The sequence below is a fragment of the Mustela nigripes genome, chromosome 4 (assembly GCF_022355385.1).
Source record: "Mustela nigripes isolate SB6536 chromosome 4, MUSNIG.SB6536, whole genome shotgun sequence".
Taxonomy (NCBI): domain Eukaryota; kingdom Metazoa; phylum Chordata; class Mammalia; order Carnivora; family Mustelidae; genus Mustela; species Mustela nigripes.
The window spans coordinates 172,913,828-172,931,405 of NC_081560.1; the positions used below are offsets into that span (position 1 = coordinate 172,913,828).

General features: G+C 38.3%; 1 protein-coding gene across 1 annotated transcript in view; it reads left to right on the plus strand.

Annotated features, from left to right (window-relative positions):
- The first annotated feature begins 2,313 nt into the window (after positions 1-2,313).
- Positions 2,314-17,578, plus strand: part of SMC3 (structural maintenance of chromosomes 3) — a 37,577-nt gene continuing 22,312 nt past the window's right edge. Inside the window, exons 1-8 of the mRNA XM_059398548.1 lie at positions 2,314-2,465; positions 3,542-3,617; positions 8,480-8,518; positions 10,504-10,571; positions 11,960-12,031; positions 12,393-12,472; positions 12,895-12,973; positions 16,640-16,757. Of these exons, the coding sequence (XP_059254531.1) occupies positions 2,451-2,465; positions 3,542-3,617; positions 8,480-8,518; positions 10,504-10,571; positions 11,960-12,031; positions 12,393-12,472; positions 12,895-12,973; positions 16,640-16,757 (547 nt within the window). The 5' untranslated portion in view covers positions 2,314-2,450. The remainder of the gene's footprint in view (positions 2,466-3,541; positions 3,618-8,479; positions 8,519-10,503; positions 10,572-11,959; positions 12,032-12,392; positions 12,473-12,894; positions 12,974-16,639; positions 16,758-17,578) is intronic.

The window sequence follows — 17,578 nt, forward strand, 5'->3', positions numbered from 1 at the left end:
CCTCCCAGGTCCCCTCTCTCTTCGGGAGCTTTGTGCTTTCACTTTGTTATCGCTCAATAAACGCTGCTTTGCTGCCCACCTCTCTGTCTACCTCTTCATTCTTCAAAGTGTCTGATGCAGGCACCAACAGAGAAAAAAAATCCTGCAATGGTATAAAGTGTTTAGTCTTGGCTTTTGGGGCATGGTACCTAAAAAGATTTCCTCCCAAGTTTTTTCCCTAAAGAAATCTGGCAATGTCTCCTATATATCCATGAGGGAGGCAATGAAAGATTTTGTCTTTCTTTCGAGTCTCATCTTCCCATAAATGCTATAGTTCTATCTTGCTTGGCTAAGAATTTTCTAGGTTTTCTCTTAGGTGATTTGGGACTTTACAGTACCAGGAGTCACCAAGAGAAAACTATAATTTGGGATCATCTCTGCTGTGTTAGTTCTATCTTTTGGGGACCATAACAATTGAAAATGAGCGATAATAATATTTCCTTCCTGATCGTTGGATTGGAAGGTACCCATAGAAAATCTGTCTAACCTGAGAAGATAGATAGGGCACACATTAAAGAATCTTTTTTAAGAGGTTGGGAGAAATAACTTAGAGATAGATAAAATCAGTCTGTGATCCCTTCCTGGGATGATAAAAGACTGTGAACTGACAATAGCTTAGAGTCAAAGCTTTATTTTGGAATGTCTTAACAATGGAGGGGGTATAAAGATGAGAATGAAAAAGTAGGGTCTTATCCTGTGTGTACTTGGCCCTTGCCCTATACTTCACCTTCACTGTCCTTGGGAGTCTTTATTGCTACAGATATTGTAAACTGAGTTTAACATTTATGAGAAAAGGTCTACAGCATCAGGATTTTTTGAAATATGGTCAGGGGGCACCTGGATGGCTCAGTGGGTTAAGCCTTTGCCTTCAGCTCAGGTCATGATCTCCATCCCCTGGGTTCGAGCCCCGCATTGGTGTCTCTGCTCACTGGGTAGCCTGCTTCCTCCTCTCTCTCTGCCTGCCTCTCTGCCTGCTTGTGATCTCTGTCAAATAAACAAATAAATAAATCTAAACAACAAAAAAAAAGAAAGAAATATGGTCAGAAGTCTGGGCGAAATATAATTGGGTCCTCTCCTTAGGCGTCATTAAGCAGAAATCAAGATGTCAGCCAGACTGCAATTTCATAAAAGCCTCAGGGGCACACATCTCTACAGTGTTAGTAAATATAATTATTTTATACATTCTATTTTTATTCTAAAAATGAAATGTTTTTATCATCCTCATATTATAGAATAGGAAATGGAAATTTTGAACTTTATTAATCTGCCTACAATCCCACAGAAATTGAGAGTGTAGAGACACTAATCTAGGAGAAATATTGAAGATTTTTTTTTTTTTCCTAACACCCAGAGCTGGAAAGGATTTGACTCTGCCAGCACCAAGGGGGTGCTGACAAAGATGAAGTTAGCCGGCTATTAAAAATAGTTCAATCTAGAAATAATTAGGGCTGGAACAGCCCACAGCAACGGGAGGGGCAGCAAGGATCACCAACTTAAACGGCAGGTAATTTTACAGCTGCCCAGAGATCCAGCTTAACTTCATTAAGTTTTCCCCCTAAGACTCATCAGATGAGATGCATCTAGGGTGCTGCTAGCACCTAGTATCTTTCAGGCTGTTAAAACAATAAAAGAGCTTTTACTCTTATCTAAATTTCTTTTTGTTGCAATTGTCCATGTCTGACTAGATTTACAGTAAATGGCAAAGTAGTAACAGCTCCCAGGGTATTAATTATCACGTTATTAAAACAAATTTTCAAGCGTCAGGCCCCTTCCCTGTGCTGCGAGCGTGCCGTCCCGAGCCTGCAGGGGCCGTTCTAAGTTTACACAAGCTCCCGGAGCGAGCAAGAATAAACAGAGCAACAAGGATTCCGCCCGGCGAACCCCACAAGCTCCCAGGACTCCGCAGGTTCGAGCGCGGGTAAGCATTTTTAAACAGCCAGAGATCACGTGGCCACCGGCAAGCTCCGCCACTGGCCCTCGGGCTCTCACACTTGGCTTTGGCGCCGAACCTTTACGCCCTTGTGGATGCAACCATTGGCTCCGCTCTCGGAGGGAATACGGGCCAAACTCACGATCGAGGCTTTTATGAACGAAGCTTCCGACTAATTCTCAGGAAAAGTTCAGCAACAAATTGAACAATCAAATGAAATCCACTGGGGGACGCCGTCGAAGGCTCTTTTTGTCAAAAGGAAAAGAGAAGACCCGACCCTGACTCCCCCTACGCTCTCCAGAGGCCGCGAGGATGGTTCCGTCTAAGGCGCGGACTCCGCCTCCACGGGCGCCGCCATTTTGTTTGGCTGGACGGGAGCGAGCGACGCTTTGGGGGAGGGGTCTCGTAGGCGCCTCACTGGACCCCACGGCCGCGCTGTCGCTTCTCGCGGGGAGTCCTCCCCGGTGAGGGCCGTGGAACCATGTACATAAAACAGGTGAGGCCTGTGCGCCCCGCCCACCCCCTTACGGGCCTCTGATGACCGCTCCATGAGGCAGGGGTGTCCCGGTGCGACCCGCGGCCTCCCGCCTCCCGGCGGGGTTGACCCGGAGCTGGACGCGGGCTGCGGGGGAGGGGAGAGGCCCCGCCCCGCGGGCGCAGGGGCCGCAGAGGATCGGGGCGCCCTCCTGCAGCGCGCTCGTCTGAGGGAGCCGTCTTTCCGAGACGTTTAGAGGGAGCGGGCCTTCCTGGGTGGGCCGGGGGCGGGCTGGGGGGCCCCGAGCTGGCTGGGGGCGGCGCCGGGGGCTGCCGCGGCGGGGCGGGCGGGCGGCCGCGTTGTCCTCTCGCCCCGCGCCGCCCATTTGCATGGGTGTATGGAGAGGTGGTCTCCCCGGCCCGGCCCGGAGACGCCCCTGGGGGGCTCAGATTGGGGTGTCAGCGTAGCCCGGGGTCTTTGTCCCCGAATTAATGGGGGACGTCAAAGGGACCCTCCTCCTTGCAGAATCTGTAGCGCCGCCTCGTTCACTTGTTTACTTCTGTCAAAATGGTCTTCCCGCGCGAGAGTCCACCGCGGAGATGAGCCCCTCCACGCTCTTGGAGAGAAGTTTCTCCCTGGGATGCGTTGGGCTTGAAGCGCCCCTTCCTTGGAACGGCTCCTTACCTTGGCGGGCGGGTGGGTCCGAAAGAAGCGCCCACTGCTCTTGGAGTAAGGGAAGCCGGGGCCAGGCCGCCCGCTGGACACGTTTTGCTTAAAGCAGTGTCCTACCGAGCGTCCGCACGAACCTTCTACGATGCACTTGATTCTGAGAGTTCCTTACCAGGCTCCTGATGGTTAGCTCCTAAAAAACCGCGCTGTCCGTCGTTACTGATAAACGGACTGTGGTTGTTGACGATTTTTAATCACCCTCCTCCAGCAGGAGTTGCTCTCGTAAGAAATGGAAGGTTCTCTGTCTTGCATTAAATGAGAAACCCCCCGAAAAGAGGAGAGCCAAGGAGAAATGTTTAGGAGTTGCGTCTTTTAGTATGTATTCTCTGAAAGGTACCTTTTTTTTTTTTTAATTTTTTATTTACTAGGTTATTATCCAGGGTTTTCGGAGTTACAGAGATCAAACAATTGTAGATCCCTTCAGTTCAAAACATAATGTTATCGGTAAGTGTTGATGGTTTGCAAAATCAGATTTATGTGTAGAGAGCCATTTAAATTCTGTCTGGGCTTGAGGAAAGAGGAATTGGCTTTGAATATTACATGAATTTATACTTACTTTTTCTGTATGAAATAGCATGTCTTGGGATGCCAGGGTGGCTCCGTGGGTTAAAGCTTCTGCCTTTCCTTTGGCTTGGGTCATGATCTGAGGACCTGGGATGGAGCCCCGAATCGCATCGGGCTCTCTGCTCGGCAGGGAGCCTGCTTCCTCCTCTCTCTCTGCCTGCCTCTCTGCCTACTTGTGATCTCTGTCAAATAAATAAATAAAATCTTTAAAAAAAAAGAAAGAAAGAAAGAAAGAAAGAAATAGCGTGTCTTCTATCTGCTCTGAGGAATTGCTTATTTTATGCATTTAAAATATTTGCATAAGGCGATCACTAGTTACTCATTTTTATTTAGCCTGGTATGTATGAAAGTGTGGCTTTACAGCGAATGACACTAAATTTAGCATTTGAGCTGTTCTGTTGTTGATATGTCATTTCTTAATTAAAAAGCCCACGGTTTCCTTATTTCAAAGATGGCCATTTATTCACAAATTAGATTGTTCTCAGAGTTGTTTTTTTTTTCTCTGTCATACTATTTAAGGTCACACCATGCAGCAGCTTGGTAGAAAAAGCATAAACTTTAGAGCATAACAGAATGGCTTTCCAATCCTGGTTCTGATACATTTTCAAACTTGACTCCCTGAGGGGTTTGTAAAGGGGAGCTAATGATACTCATCTTACATGGCTGTTGGAAAAATTAAATGAGAAAGTATATGTGTGAGGGTAAAGAGCTACAATGATTATTGTTCTGCAATACAGTGTTTAGTTTAAAGACTCTTCAGGTGATATTCTCCATTTTTTGCTGATAGAGCCAGCGAAGGTGTTTCTTGAAGTTCTGCTGAATTTTTAAAGGCCAGAAGAAACTGTTACAAATAGACGTCTATACATTGTCCTCCTTGGCTTGGTTTATTGGTATATTAGACTGCTAGGTCTACCATTAAATATAGACTAAGTGGCTTAAACAATTTATTTTATGACTGTTTTGGAAATTCAGGGCCACGATCAAGGTGCCAGCACAGTCACATTCTGGAAGTCACCATCTTCATCATCATGCTCATGTGACCTCTTTGGTTCTCTCTGCGTCTTTCTTATTAGAACACTAATTCCATCATGAAGGCTCCCCCCTCACAACCTCACCTGATGCTGATTATCTCCCAAAGGGCCCCTATCTCCAAATACCAGCATTTGGAATTAGGACTTCCAGCATATGATTGGGACAGGGGAGTGGCACAATTCAGTCTGTCTCACTTGGTAAGGTGAGACTCATATGGAGATCAGTCAAGGGCAAACATTATTTTGAAATAAATATTAAATTTAAAAAATTGAGGGTAAGAATGTCAACTACAGTTAAAAAAAAAAAAACTGAGGGCAAGAAGTACATCAGTACATCACTTGTTGCTTGTAGTTGGGAATAAAGGAAACATTTTCCCCCTCCTGTACCTGTTGAATAGTTAATTGGTGTGTTATAAGGATAGATTTACCAAATATTTTGCTTATATTTTGATTCTGAGTGCCTTCTGATTTTCATCAACCAGAAAATCTTTAGAAATGGAGAAAAATAAATAATTACTAGGTTTATATTTTTTCTTTACAGGTTAAAAGTAGATGAATATCTTAATTATATCAGTGTTATAATTTTATAAATGAGCTATAAAATGATACCATTATTACCTATGATGATTAGATTATGTCTGTAGGATCTATCAAATATTTTTGTTTTAGTTATTATCAAACAGCTGTTTATTGCTTTGTATGCAACATTAGGGTTGTTAATAGTTATAGTTATAAAGGAGATTGTCTTAGTGTTCTTTCTTTTGTTTGTTTTAACAAGCCTAATATGATTTTACTGCTTAAACATGTTTTAAAAACAGGTACCTTAATATAAGAAAGATTCAAAGTAGTATAGACTGAGATTGACATTAAGAATACTCTATGAAAGTGTACTACTTTTGTTATTTAATGATTTTGACTTTGAAGATTGGAAGGCAGATATCTCTTGTGGTGATGTTTGAATCTCTTGTTTGAATAGTTGAATGATGTCTGAATGTACCAAGCATATACCTTTTTAAGGTTACCTTTTTTGTAACAAGACAATCTACTTACCTGGTTTCCTAGAAAACAAGAGTGCAAGGCACACTCAGCTACTAATAAGGCTTTAATGGGAAGGTGCAGTCTAAAGGCTGGCATGAGGAGGAAGGCTGGTCATAGTTTTATAAAGAAGGCACAGCTGGTTTGGGGGTCAAATTAGATAATTTTCAGACAGACTTTATGAACCCACCATGTGTGGGAAAGATCAGATGAGAAAGGAATGAGAGGGTTTTGTTTGCAGGTTCCTGTCTCTGATTGGTCATTTTACCACACAAGGCATGAGTTCCCCCATGTCCTTGGGTTGTGTTACTCTGGGGACTTAATTCAACTGAAGTGAATTGGTTTCTCACAGATCTGAGCTGAGTGTGTACCCAGGATAGGCTGAAACAACCTACAGTGATGGAATACTGAGCCTTTCTGTTGACAGGCAACTAAGACTTGGGTCGGGGCAGGTGAATCTGGGGCACATACAAACTGGATCTATCTCACAGCCCTCCAGTCTTTTTGTCTGCATAAATAAGCCTTTGTAGGGGCGCCTGGGTGGCTCAGTGGGCTAAAGTCTCTGCCTTCAGCTCAGGTCATGATCCGCAAGTTCTGGGATCAAGCCCTGCATCGGGCTCTCTGCTTCGTGGGGAGCCTGCTTCCTCCTCTTTCTCTCTCTGCCTGCCTCTCTGCCTACTTAAGATCTCTGTTTATCAAATAAATAAATAAAATCTTTTTAAAAAAAAATAACCCTTTTTAAATAAAAATGGGCTTGTATTGTTATTTATTAGTAATCTATTTTTTCTGTTTAAATTTTGAATATCTTATTCTATCATTAAGTATTCAACATGCTTAAAATTACTGTATAGTACTTAACTGTATGGGTAAGAGTAATTCTTAAAGGGAAATTTAAAAATTTTAGGTTGTTTATTCATGAGTAGATTATAGTTTGAGCTACATGTAATTCTTTTAATGATATGTTATCTTGTAAACTTTTATTTAGAGGTAATTTTAAATTTATAGAAAAGTAGTATAAATAGAAACAATACAAAGAATACTCCTACCTCTTTTATTCTAATGTACCTGTTAACATTTTCCTCAGTTGCTTTATCATTTGCACACACTCACCCTTTTTTTTCATAGAGTAAGTTATGTAGGTCATAGCCCTTTACCTTTGATGTCAGTGTATGCCTTCTAAGAATAGGGATATTTTCTTACATAAAACACAGTAGCGTTATCAACTTCAGTAAATTTGACATTAATAAAATAATCTTCTCTTCATTTTCCAGTTATACTGATTGACCCAAAAAAGTTCTTTATAGTGTTTTTTCCTCCTCCAGTACAGGATCTAATTTAGGATTAGGTATTGCAGATAGTTGTCGTGTCTCTTCAGTCTCCTTTAATCTGGATCAATTCCACAGGCTTTTTTGTCTTTTATAACATTATTTAAAAAAAAAAGAACAGCTACATAAATGATGCGGTCTTCTGAGGATATTACATCTAGAAGTGAAGACATCATTCTGTGTCCTTCTTTTTAAATTATGTTATTTTTGATCACCCGGTCTGGGTAGTTATCTGGTTTTTCTTCTGTGCAGTGTTTGTCCTCTTGCAACTAATAAATAGTATGAGGATGGGAAATGATTTTGGACCGTGCAAATATTGTGCTCCTTTGCAAAATTTCCCCCTAGATTTAGTATCCATTGACGATTCTTGCCTTTATTTTTTATTCTTGCCTTTATTTTAGTGTTTACAAAATAATTTTCCATTTCCGGATTTCCTTTCACATTTACTGTGTGGTATTCTACTGTGAGCAAGAGTTCTCCTTCCTTAGCTATTTATCTATAATTTTATTATCAGTTTAGAGTCATGGATTATTCCCCCTCCAGCACAAATTTATAGTTCATCTAATTATTTTGGTGCTCAAATTGTCCTAGATTAAGCCAGTGGAAATCTTTTTCAAGCTGGCTTCTGTGTCATATGCCTTCCAAAAAAAAAAGTGTTTTATTACTTTCATAACATTTTTTTTATGCTTTACTTTGCATTAAAAATGGTAACTGTAAGGGCTGATTTGTTCAGGATATCTTGGTCAAGATGAGAGAGGTTGGGAATTTTGCTGAACAAGAAAATTCAAATGAATTTATTAAATCAAACATTTGATATCTTATGTATAGAATTGTTTATTTCTGAAGGTAGGTAGTTAAAAGTGCCTTATACTTGTCTACTTTTGTGATTCTGAGATTATACATGATATAATCATAGGGCTAATCATAAGTACTTTAATAAACAAAGAATTTAAAATGATTATTTAAGTATTAAAAATTTTAGCAACCTGTGAGTCTAAATTTTTTAAAAGATTCCATTATATATAATTAAAATCAAGTTGTATATCCATAGTAATGATTGTAATTTATGAAAACCTGGTAACATTTGATTATTTCTATTAATTTTAAACTATTTAGAAAGAGCAAAAGAATGAATGAAATAAATTTAAGAAAAAAAGCCATTAGATGTCTCTGCAAAAAATTGTACTCATTTGGTGTTTAAAGCTGTTTATTGATTTCTTTTGTTGTATTTAATTTTAAATATTAAGATGTTAAGTTAGAAAGTAGAGTATAAAGTTTTTAATACTTTCAGTAAGGTTTTAATTTTATTGGTCTCTATGCAAAGTAACATGTACTTTTTGAAATTTTATAGTGGGCAGAAATGGATCTGGAAAAAGTAACTTTTTTTATGGTAGGTATTGTTTTTTAAATTCTAAATATATTAAAGACCCTGGGTAATTTATTTTAAAAATCAGTTTTCTAAAAAAATAAAAAATAAAAACTGGGTGGCTCACTTGGTTAAGTGTCTGACTCTTGAACTCAGCTCAGGTCTCAGTCTCAGGATCATGAGTTCAAGCTCCTCATTGCACTCCTTGCTGGGTACGGAGCCTACTTAGAAAAATTGGTTTTCTGAGGTGTGTCTGCATGAAACTCAAATACTTCTTCATACAGGGTTGTGATTTAGTGTAGAGGATTTCAAGTATAATGATATAATGATCTGAGTTCTCTGTACCTAGTAAATAATGAGCTGAGATAATGGACAGAACAATCTCTATCTTTGCACTTTAAAAAGAGGTCTTTGGTCTGCCTGCTTTGATGGGTTGTGAGACTCATCAGATAATACAAATGGAAGTGCTTTTTAAACTTGAGTGTGGTATATAAGTGTTGCAAATTTGTATATATATATATATATATATATATGTATGTATGTATATAAATGTAGATGTAGAAAAGCTAATATTGTTTTGGAAAGTGGATCATCTTTTTGTTCCATTTATGTATTCATTTTTAAAGTATGCTTTGCATGCAGTCTAGGGTTTGAACTCATGACCCCAAGATCAAGAGTCACTTGCTCTACTTACTGAGCCAGTTAGGTACTCCTCTGATACATCTTCTAAAAAAATGCTTTCTGAATCTTTTTTTTTTTTTTTTTTTTTTTTTTTAAGGATGGAAGGGTATAAAAAAAATCTCAGATTCAGCGAAGACCGCTGTCAATTTGCGGATAAATAGCTTTGAAGATTGTAAGGATAAAGTGCATTTAAGTGGGGCACCTGGTAGCTCAGTCATTTATGCATCTGACTCTTGGTTTCAGCCCAGGTTGTGATCTCCGGGTTGTGTGGATCAAGCCCCAAGCTGGGCTCTGCACTCAGCGCAGCCTGCTTAAGACTCATCCTTCTGTGGTGCCTTTCCGCACCACGCTCTCATTCTCTCTCACTCACTCTCAAATAAATCTTTAAAAAATGTTATTAAGTATAATAATACCTCTGTTAACAAATTCTTCAGAGAAAACATTTTAATAGTTTTGAATTATGTAAGAAGTAAGTTGCAAAAATTTTGAACCTCTTAGTTGAGTAGTGCTTGAGGAAAAGCAGGGACCTTAATTAGAACAAAGGCTTTATCCCTTCTGTGCTCACAAATCAATAGCTCTTTAGTGGTTGTAATTTGGTGAAGGTGAGAAAGTGGGATTGGAGTAGAAGTATTTTGTGATCTCCAGGGAGATGAAGGTAATTTGAATCTATCCTCCCAAGATGATTATAAAAGATAAAGCACTCCATGTCCACCCTCAGCATACATATTCATACATGCACACTCAACTCTTAGAATGTCAAAGGTCTCCTGGGTGGATTGGGAACAGGACAGCTGAATAGAGTTGCGTTTCTGGGGCAGGGTCGTCCAGTTAGATACCCCATATGGAAGCAGGAATGGCTTCTTAAAGCAGATAAGCATTGAAGTAGAATATGGGAATCTGAAATATGTCCCTGTATTTCCCACTTAGTTCTATTTCTTTTGGCCAAAAGTATCCAAGGATATTGTAGGAATATATCCTATTTTTTTTATAAATATTTTGATGTATATATTATATATATCTAGTAGGTAAAAACAAAGTGTTAGCCACTCAGTGTATACTTTGATCAAGAGGTAAACTTTAGTTTGCATGTCTCTCTTTGTTACCTTAGTGTGTTCTCTTTTTCTTTCCTTAAATGTTTCAGTGGAAACTTCTTAGTATTTTTCTTATCATTTCGAAGGTAATTAGTCTGAAATACAGACAAATCTGCATATATGAAATAATCTACTTTATCTGCCTTGTTCATTACCTGGTAGAAGGTATGGAAAGGTGTAAATAAGGCATAGATCTTTTTTTAGACTGTACTAATAGTTATGTTTTTGTATTTTTAGCAATTCAGTTTGTTCTTAGTGATGAGTTCAGTCATCTTCGTCCCGAACAGCGATTGGCTTTGTTGCATGTGAGTGAAATTGTTTTGAGATGTTATTGATATTATGTATTTTTTAAACTACACTGTTGATTCTGGTAAATAAAATCATTTGTTCAAGCTGCAGATCTTTTGTAAACATGACACTGTCTTTAAGTGTGTTAATTCTGCTGTGGAATTTAGCCTCCTATATTAATGCGTGATAAAGGCCTGATTTTTATATAATGGTAAGAAAATTGTAGGATTTTTCTATTGATGGGTATGTCTTTATTAAGAGTATGGTCTGATAATGCTCAAAAGCAGATTTGCTAAGGAGAAAAAAGAGTTTGAGATTAGAAATTAGGAACTTTGAGACTTAGAAGTTATTGGGAGCATAGAGAAGCAGTAATTGCAAATTAAACAACATACTTGTTCTATTTTTGGCCATATTTGTAAGTTAAATGGTAACAGCATTTTCCAGTATGAAAGATAAGTATATTTATGGTAAGTAAAATTGTTAGAATTTTTCATCAAATAATTATGAATAGCAAACTGAAGAAATTCCAGAATAAAAAATTATAAAAGTCTAAAATAAAATGATAAAATTTCTTTTTGGTTTGATTGTGACTTATAATTAGTTTTAAGACCAGAAAGTGAAAATCCTAAGTATATCTCAATAGAATCTTTCACAGTTAGGGAGGTATTTTGGTTGTTTATGTTTTTTAATCATTATCTTTTATTTAGCCCTCTTAAATTTGTATTTATAGCCCAGTAATCAAAGCTGGTTACCTGTAGATGAATTTTTTTTAGGTTTCTAAGATTGGCATTGAAAGAATAACCTCTTTAGATTCCGTTCTTTATTGTGTTGATTTACACAGTTTCTAAACAATGGAAATTCTTTGGACTTGGTATAGAAGTAGCTGGGTCATAAATTGGTCTATATGTGACACATGTTAGATATGTGTCTTTTCATGGCAGATTTAAGATTATGTAGCATATTGCAGATAGTTTTAAAAAGTTGAGTTCCGTAATTGTGTATTTGTTAGGGTTCCTTGACAGCATTAAATGAGTCTATAAGAGAAGAGCCTCAAAGTGTTGTGATATTAGCAAATAAGTAGAATTAGGTGGGCATGGGGTCTTAAATTCTAATAAAGTGGTCTTCAGAATATGACCTAAATACATCTGATTTGCTATCTTTTGCATATTTCTCGCGGATTTAGTGAGAATCTAAAACCATTTGGTTGAGAAGTATTGTTATCCTAATCCAGTGTCTTTGCTCTTTTGACAAGAAGAATATATTGTAGTCTGACTGGATTTTTTCTCCATTTAATTAGGCTTATTACCATGCACTAAATTTTAAAGGCATTGAAAGGGGGGATAAAAAAAGATAAGGAATGTGAAAATCCCACTTAAATGACCAATTTGTTTTTTGCATGTTTTAGGAGGGTACTGGTCCTCGTGTCATTTCTGCTTTTGTGGAGATTATTTTTGATAATTCAGACAACCGGTTGCCAGTGAGTAGTGGGTTTTTTCCCTAGTAATAATGTTGAGAATTTTATTGATGCAGCTGATTTTCTTCCAAGTTTTGAAACATTTACAAATGTACTTAAGCTCTTATAGTTTATGCTAAAATAGCTATGCAGTTTACATATTAATTTTGCCTTAAAATTGTAATGAACATTCTAGTAAACAGAAGGGAGGTTGTGTAAGCTGTTGTGAAAAATGTCTTTGTCCTAAGAATTGATATTCATAGCATATCTTTAGTGAGATTTCAAAATAATGTTTATGGCTATGGATTCTAGAATGACCTTACTAACTAAAAAGTTTTCCACTTTTACTGTGAAATTAATTTTGGGCTTTTACATTTTTTCTTAGATTGATAAAGAAGAAGTTTCACTTAGAAGAGTTATTGGAGCCAAAAAGGATCAGTATTTCCTAGACAAGAAAATGGTCACGTAAGCATTTTCTTTGCATTTTTATTTCTTTACAGAGTAAAAGTATTTTACTTACTCTGTTATATGGGTTATATATCCCTTGTGTTCAACAAACCAGTAGTTTGAGCATTAACATAAGAATCAGGATTCTCAGGGCACCTGGGTGGCTCTTTTGGTTGGGCATGGGCCTTTGGCTCAGGTCATGATCCCAGGACCTTGGGCTCCAGCTCTCTGCTCAGCGGGGTGCTTGATTCCTCTCGCTGTCAAATAGATAAAATCTTTGGGGTGGGGGTGGGAAGAATCAGGATCCTCTGAGGCTGATATAGTAGGTGGCTCAATGACTATAGTCCCTCATGCTCCTTAACCCAGGAGTCACCCTTCTTTTTTTTTGCTTATCGTTGGGTTATTCATCTGAAAAAATTTTTTTCAATGTTTATTAACAGGAAAAATGATGTGATGAATCTCCTTGAAAGTGCTGGTTTTTCTCGAAGCAATCCTTATTACATTGTAAAACAAGGAAAGGTAAAAAAATTGTATGTCCTTTTTTTTTAGAATTTGTTTTCTGAATATATTTACTTGAATGATGAACTTAGCTGATTGATTTTAGTGGTTAAGTTGAAGCAAAATGGAAATTACTGTCATTTGTTTTCATGATTTATTTTTTATTGATGTCATATTACCTTTTATGTGCCCATAAGGTACAAAGTAGATCTATTATGTAGTGGGATACAATAATTTCAGCAGTTGTGGGTCTTGTCTTCTTAGTGGCCTATATCACTTAATAAGATGTCCTGTACTAGAAGACATTTTTGGTTTGTGAAAGTCACAATGAGCATATTTAAGAACAGTATAGAGAGGCGCCTGGGTGGCTCAGCTGGCTAAGCATAAAACTCTTGTTGTCAGCTCAGGGCTTAATGTCAAGGTCATGAGTTCAAGCCCTGCATTGGGCTCCATGCTGGGCATAAAGCCTAACTTTAAATAAATAAATAAATAAATAAATAAGAGTACTGTAGAAATTCTATAAAAATAACATTAGAAAAAAAATTACTTCCTAAAAGTAATCCGTTACTTAATATATCATAGAGTTAAAATGATTAGAAAGTTTACATTGCCAGAAACCTATAATTCCACAAACTGTTTTTTCCTGTGGAGATTATATTTTTTTATAGTTTTTATTAGTTACATATTTTCTACTGTTTCTTCATATACTTTAAACTGTACCTAAGATAATTTCTTTTTTTAGAACATACCCTGCAGGGCGCCTGGGTGGCTCAATGGGTTGGGCCTCTGCCTTTGGCTCAGGTCATGATTCCAGGGTCCTGGGATCAAGTCCCACATCAGGCTCTCTGCTTGGCAGGGAGCCTGCTTCCTCCTCTCTCTGCCTTCCTCTCTGCCTACTTGTGATCTCCCTCTGTCAAATAAATAAATAAAATCTTAAAAAAAAAAAAAAGAACATACCCTGAAGTGTTCTCATAGTTTGTTGTAGTGTATTTTTGGACCAGGGGAAAGTTCTTTTTAAGTGTCCTCTTATTTCGTATTGGAGGATTTTTAGATATCTGTTGGAAGGTTAGCATCCAGGAGAGGTGATTAGGAAGAGTATGGTGTTTCACATTTGGGAAATTGAGAGCAAGTTTTTGGAAAGACCAGCTTTATAAGCAAGGAATTTCTTTAAATGGTGGCTGATTATGGGAGCCCATTTTTTTGCGTCTCCCCTACACACATACAAATAGGCCCCTATACTTCATTTCAGTTTCTGCTTATATGTCATTTCATATAAGCCATCCTTGATTTACCTCAACTAAAAGAGTGTTGCCTTGGGGCACTCGGGTGGCTTAGTGGATTAATCCTCTGCCTTCGGCTCAGGTCATGAATCCAGGGTGCTGGGATCGAACCCCACATCGGGCTCTCAGCTCAGTGGAGAGTCTGCTTCCCCTTCTCTCTCTGCCTGCCTCTCTGCCTACTTGTGATCTCTGTCAAATAAATAAATACAATCTTAAAAAAGATTAAAAAAAAATGTTGCCTTTATCCAAGCCCTACGTGTTTTCTCTGTTCTTTCATCTCCCACTAGAATGCAAATTCCATGAGGGAAAGACCTTTTCTGTTTTGTTAATTGATCTTTTCCTAGTGCCCAGCAGAGTGGCATATATGTTGTAAATATTTGTTAAATATTTTTTAAGTGAATAAGTTGAATGACCATGCATAATTGGGGTAATCAGGGATAAGGATCTGAAGGAGGGAGTACGCCTGGGGTGGCTTAGTTGGTTGAGTGGCCAACTCTTAATTTCAGCTTGGGTCATGATCTCCAGGTCCTGAGTTCAGTCCCTGAGTCAGCTCCATGTTCTCTGGGAAGTCAGTTTGGAGATTCTCTCTCCCTCCTTCCTACCCCCCTCCCCCACCGAGCCCCTTGCTTGAGTGTGGGTGCCTTCTCTCACTCTCTCTCTCAAATGAATAAATCTTTTTTTTAAAAAAAGGATATGAAGGATTCTTTGATATATGTATACTTTTGATAGACAATATTTTCTTAGTTCAGAGCTGATTCTCTTTTTATGTAAAAGTCTGATTCTCTTTTTATGTAAGAAGTGTTAGAGTAACTCAATTCACTTTTTTAATGCAGTGAGAGTATTTTTTGCCCTTCGTGATTAGTTTTATTTTTATGAATATGGTAAACTCATGGTGTTTAAAGTTGCATGTCACTTTGTGCCACTTTCTGTGATTTTTTTGCATATATATTTTTTCAAGATTTTTTTTTTTTTTTTTTTTTTTTTTTTTTTTGACAGAGCGAGATCACAAATAGGCATAGAGGCAGGCAGAGAGAGAGAGGAGGAAGCAGGCTCCCTGCTGAGCAGAGAGTCTGATGCGGGGCTCGATCCCAGGACCCTGAGATCATGACCTGAGCCGAAGGCAGCGGCTTAACCCACTGAGCCACCCAGGTGCCCCTCAAGATTTTTTTTTTAAGATTTTTATTTATTTATTTGACACAGAGAGAGAGAGAGAGCGAGCCCAAGCAGGGGGAGCTACAGGCAGAGGGAGCAGGAGAAGTAGGCTCCCTGTAGAGCAGGGAGCCCGATGCGAGGCCCGATCCCAGGACCCTGGGATCATGACCTGAGCTGAAGGCAGACGCTTAACCAACAGAGCCACCCAGGCACCCCAAGATTTTATTTATTTTAGAGAGCATGCTCAAGCAGGGAAAGTCACAGAGGGAGAGAGAGAATCCCAAGCAGACTCTACCAAGTGCGGAGCCCAATGCGGAGCTTGGTATCATGACCCTGAGAGCACAACTTGAGCCAAAACCAAGAGTTGGACACTCAGCTGACTGAGCCATCTGGGTGCCCTGCCATATATTTTTAAATAAGATTTTAAAAATGCTTTTGCTTATTTAATGGTAACTACCTCTGTTAGACAGTTATTTTTATCTGTCTGTATTTAAAGCATACCATTTCTGGGGTATGTGGATGGCTTAGTCAGTAGAACATGTGACTCTTGGGGTTGTGAGTTTAAGCCGCATGTTGAGTGTAGAGTTTACTTAAGAAGTAATAGTGTGTGTGTGTGTGTGTGTGTGTGTGTGTGTGTGTGTGTTTAAGATTCTGTTTTAGAGAGAGTATACACAAATGGGGCAGGGGCAGAGGGAGAGGGAGAGAATCTCAAGCAGACTCTGCACTGCTTGGGGAGATGGATTCAGGCCCTGATCTCACAACCCTGAGATCATGATCTGCGCTAAAACCCAAGGATTGGACACTAAACCAGCTGAGCCACCCAGGTACCCCTGTTACATTTTTAATAGTATCATTACAGCTTTTTAAAACTATAGAGTGATAGTTTCCCTCTTGTAAAAATACTTTGTTCTTTCAAAATGGAGTACATCTTTTATACCTTACAATGTTGACTAAGAAAAAGTATGGTGATGGGATGTTCTTCCTTCATTTTTAATTTAGAGTTTTATTCATAAATTAGGTTGAAGAATGTATCAATTCTGTTTGGATTTTCATTTGATAAATTTCATTTACATAAAGGACATACGGTTGTGTAGGTATATACATTGCATACATACGGTTGTGTAGGTATATATACATTGCACAAATTATATTCTTGAAGTGATACTGAAAACTTAGCATGTGAATACTCTTTCAAGGTAGAGTTCTTAAAGAGCAGTCTGTAGCTACATAGTAATTATTTTTGTAAAATTTGTAGATCAACCAGATGGCCACAGCACCAGATTCTCAGAGACTAAAACTATTAAGAGAAGTAGCTGGTACTAGAGTATATGATGAACGAAAAGAAGAAAGCATATCTTTAATGAAAGAAACAGGTAAAGAAATTTGATCTTGCCTTATTTTATGAATTACTTTGTCATTGTGTTATTATAGTTGTAAGGGCTTTTATCTAGTCTCAGGAGTATACTGTTTGATAATTTGCCTATATACTGAATGGAGAGAAAATTAGTTGGTGACATTTTAAGTTGTGAGATTTCAAATAATTTCTCTCTCTAAATAAGGAGTTACTGTTAGATAATAATGCCTTTGTAGGTCAACGATTTTGTGCCTCTACTGTCCTCATTGTTAGTGAGGATAACAGATTTGGGTGCAGTCCTCAAAAAAAAAAAATTGCTGGGAGTATCAGCTGGCATTAGGTTTTAAGTTGTTTAGGAGCAAGTAAACGGGAAACTTCTGATCTTCCTTAGTACATGTATTATGGAAACCCTACTTAGCTTCTCAAGTACTGTGTTCTATCATGTCTTAGAATCCGACAGTCTTGAGTTCCTAAAGGAATTATTTATTTCCTTTGCCAAGGTGGTGGTGCAGGGGGAAGATAAGTGAAATAGGTAGAAGGGATTAAGAGGAAAAACTTTGAGTTATAAAGTAAGTCACAGAGGTGAAAAGTACAGTATAGGGAATATAGTCCATGATACTGTGATAACGTCCGGTGACAGATGGTAACTACACTTTTCATGGTGAGCATTGTGTAATGTATTGAATAATGGAATCACTGTTTGTGTACCTGAAACTGATAGAACATTGTATATGAACGAAAATAATGAAAACTTAAAAAGTGTCATTATGTGTAACTTTGTTCTCTGATGCTTTTCGTCATAAAGTGTTTTGTCATTTTACTTTCTTAGATTTGATTACC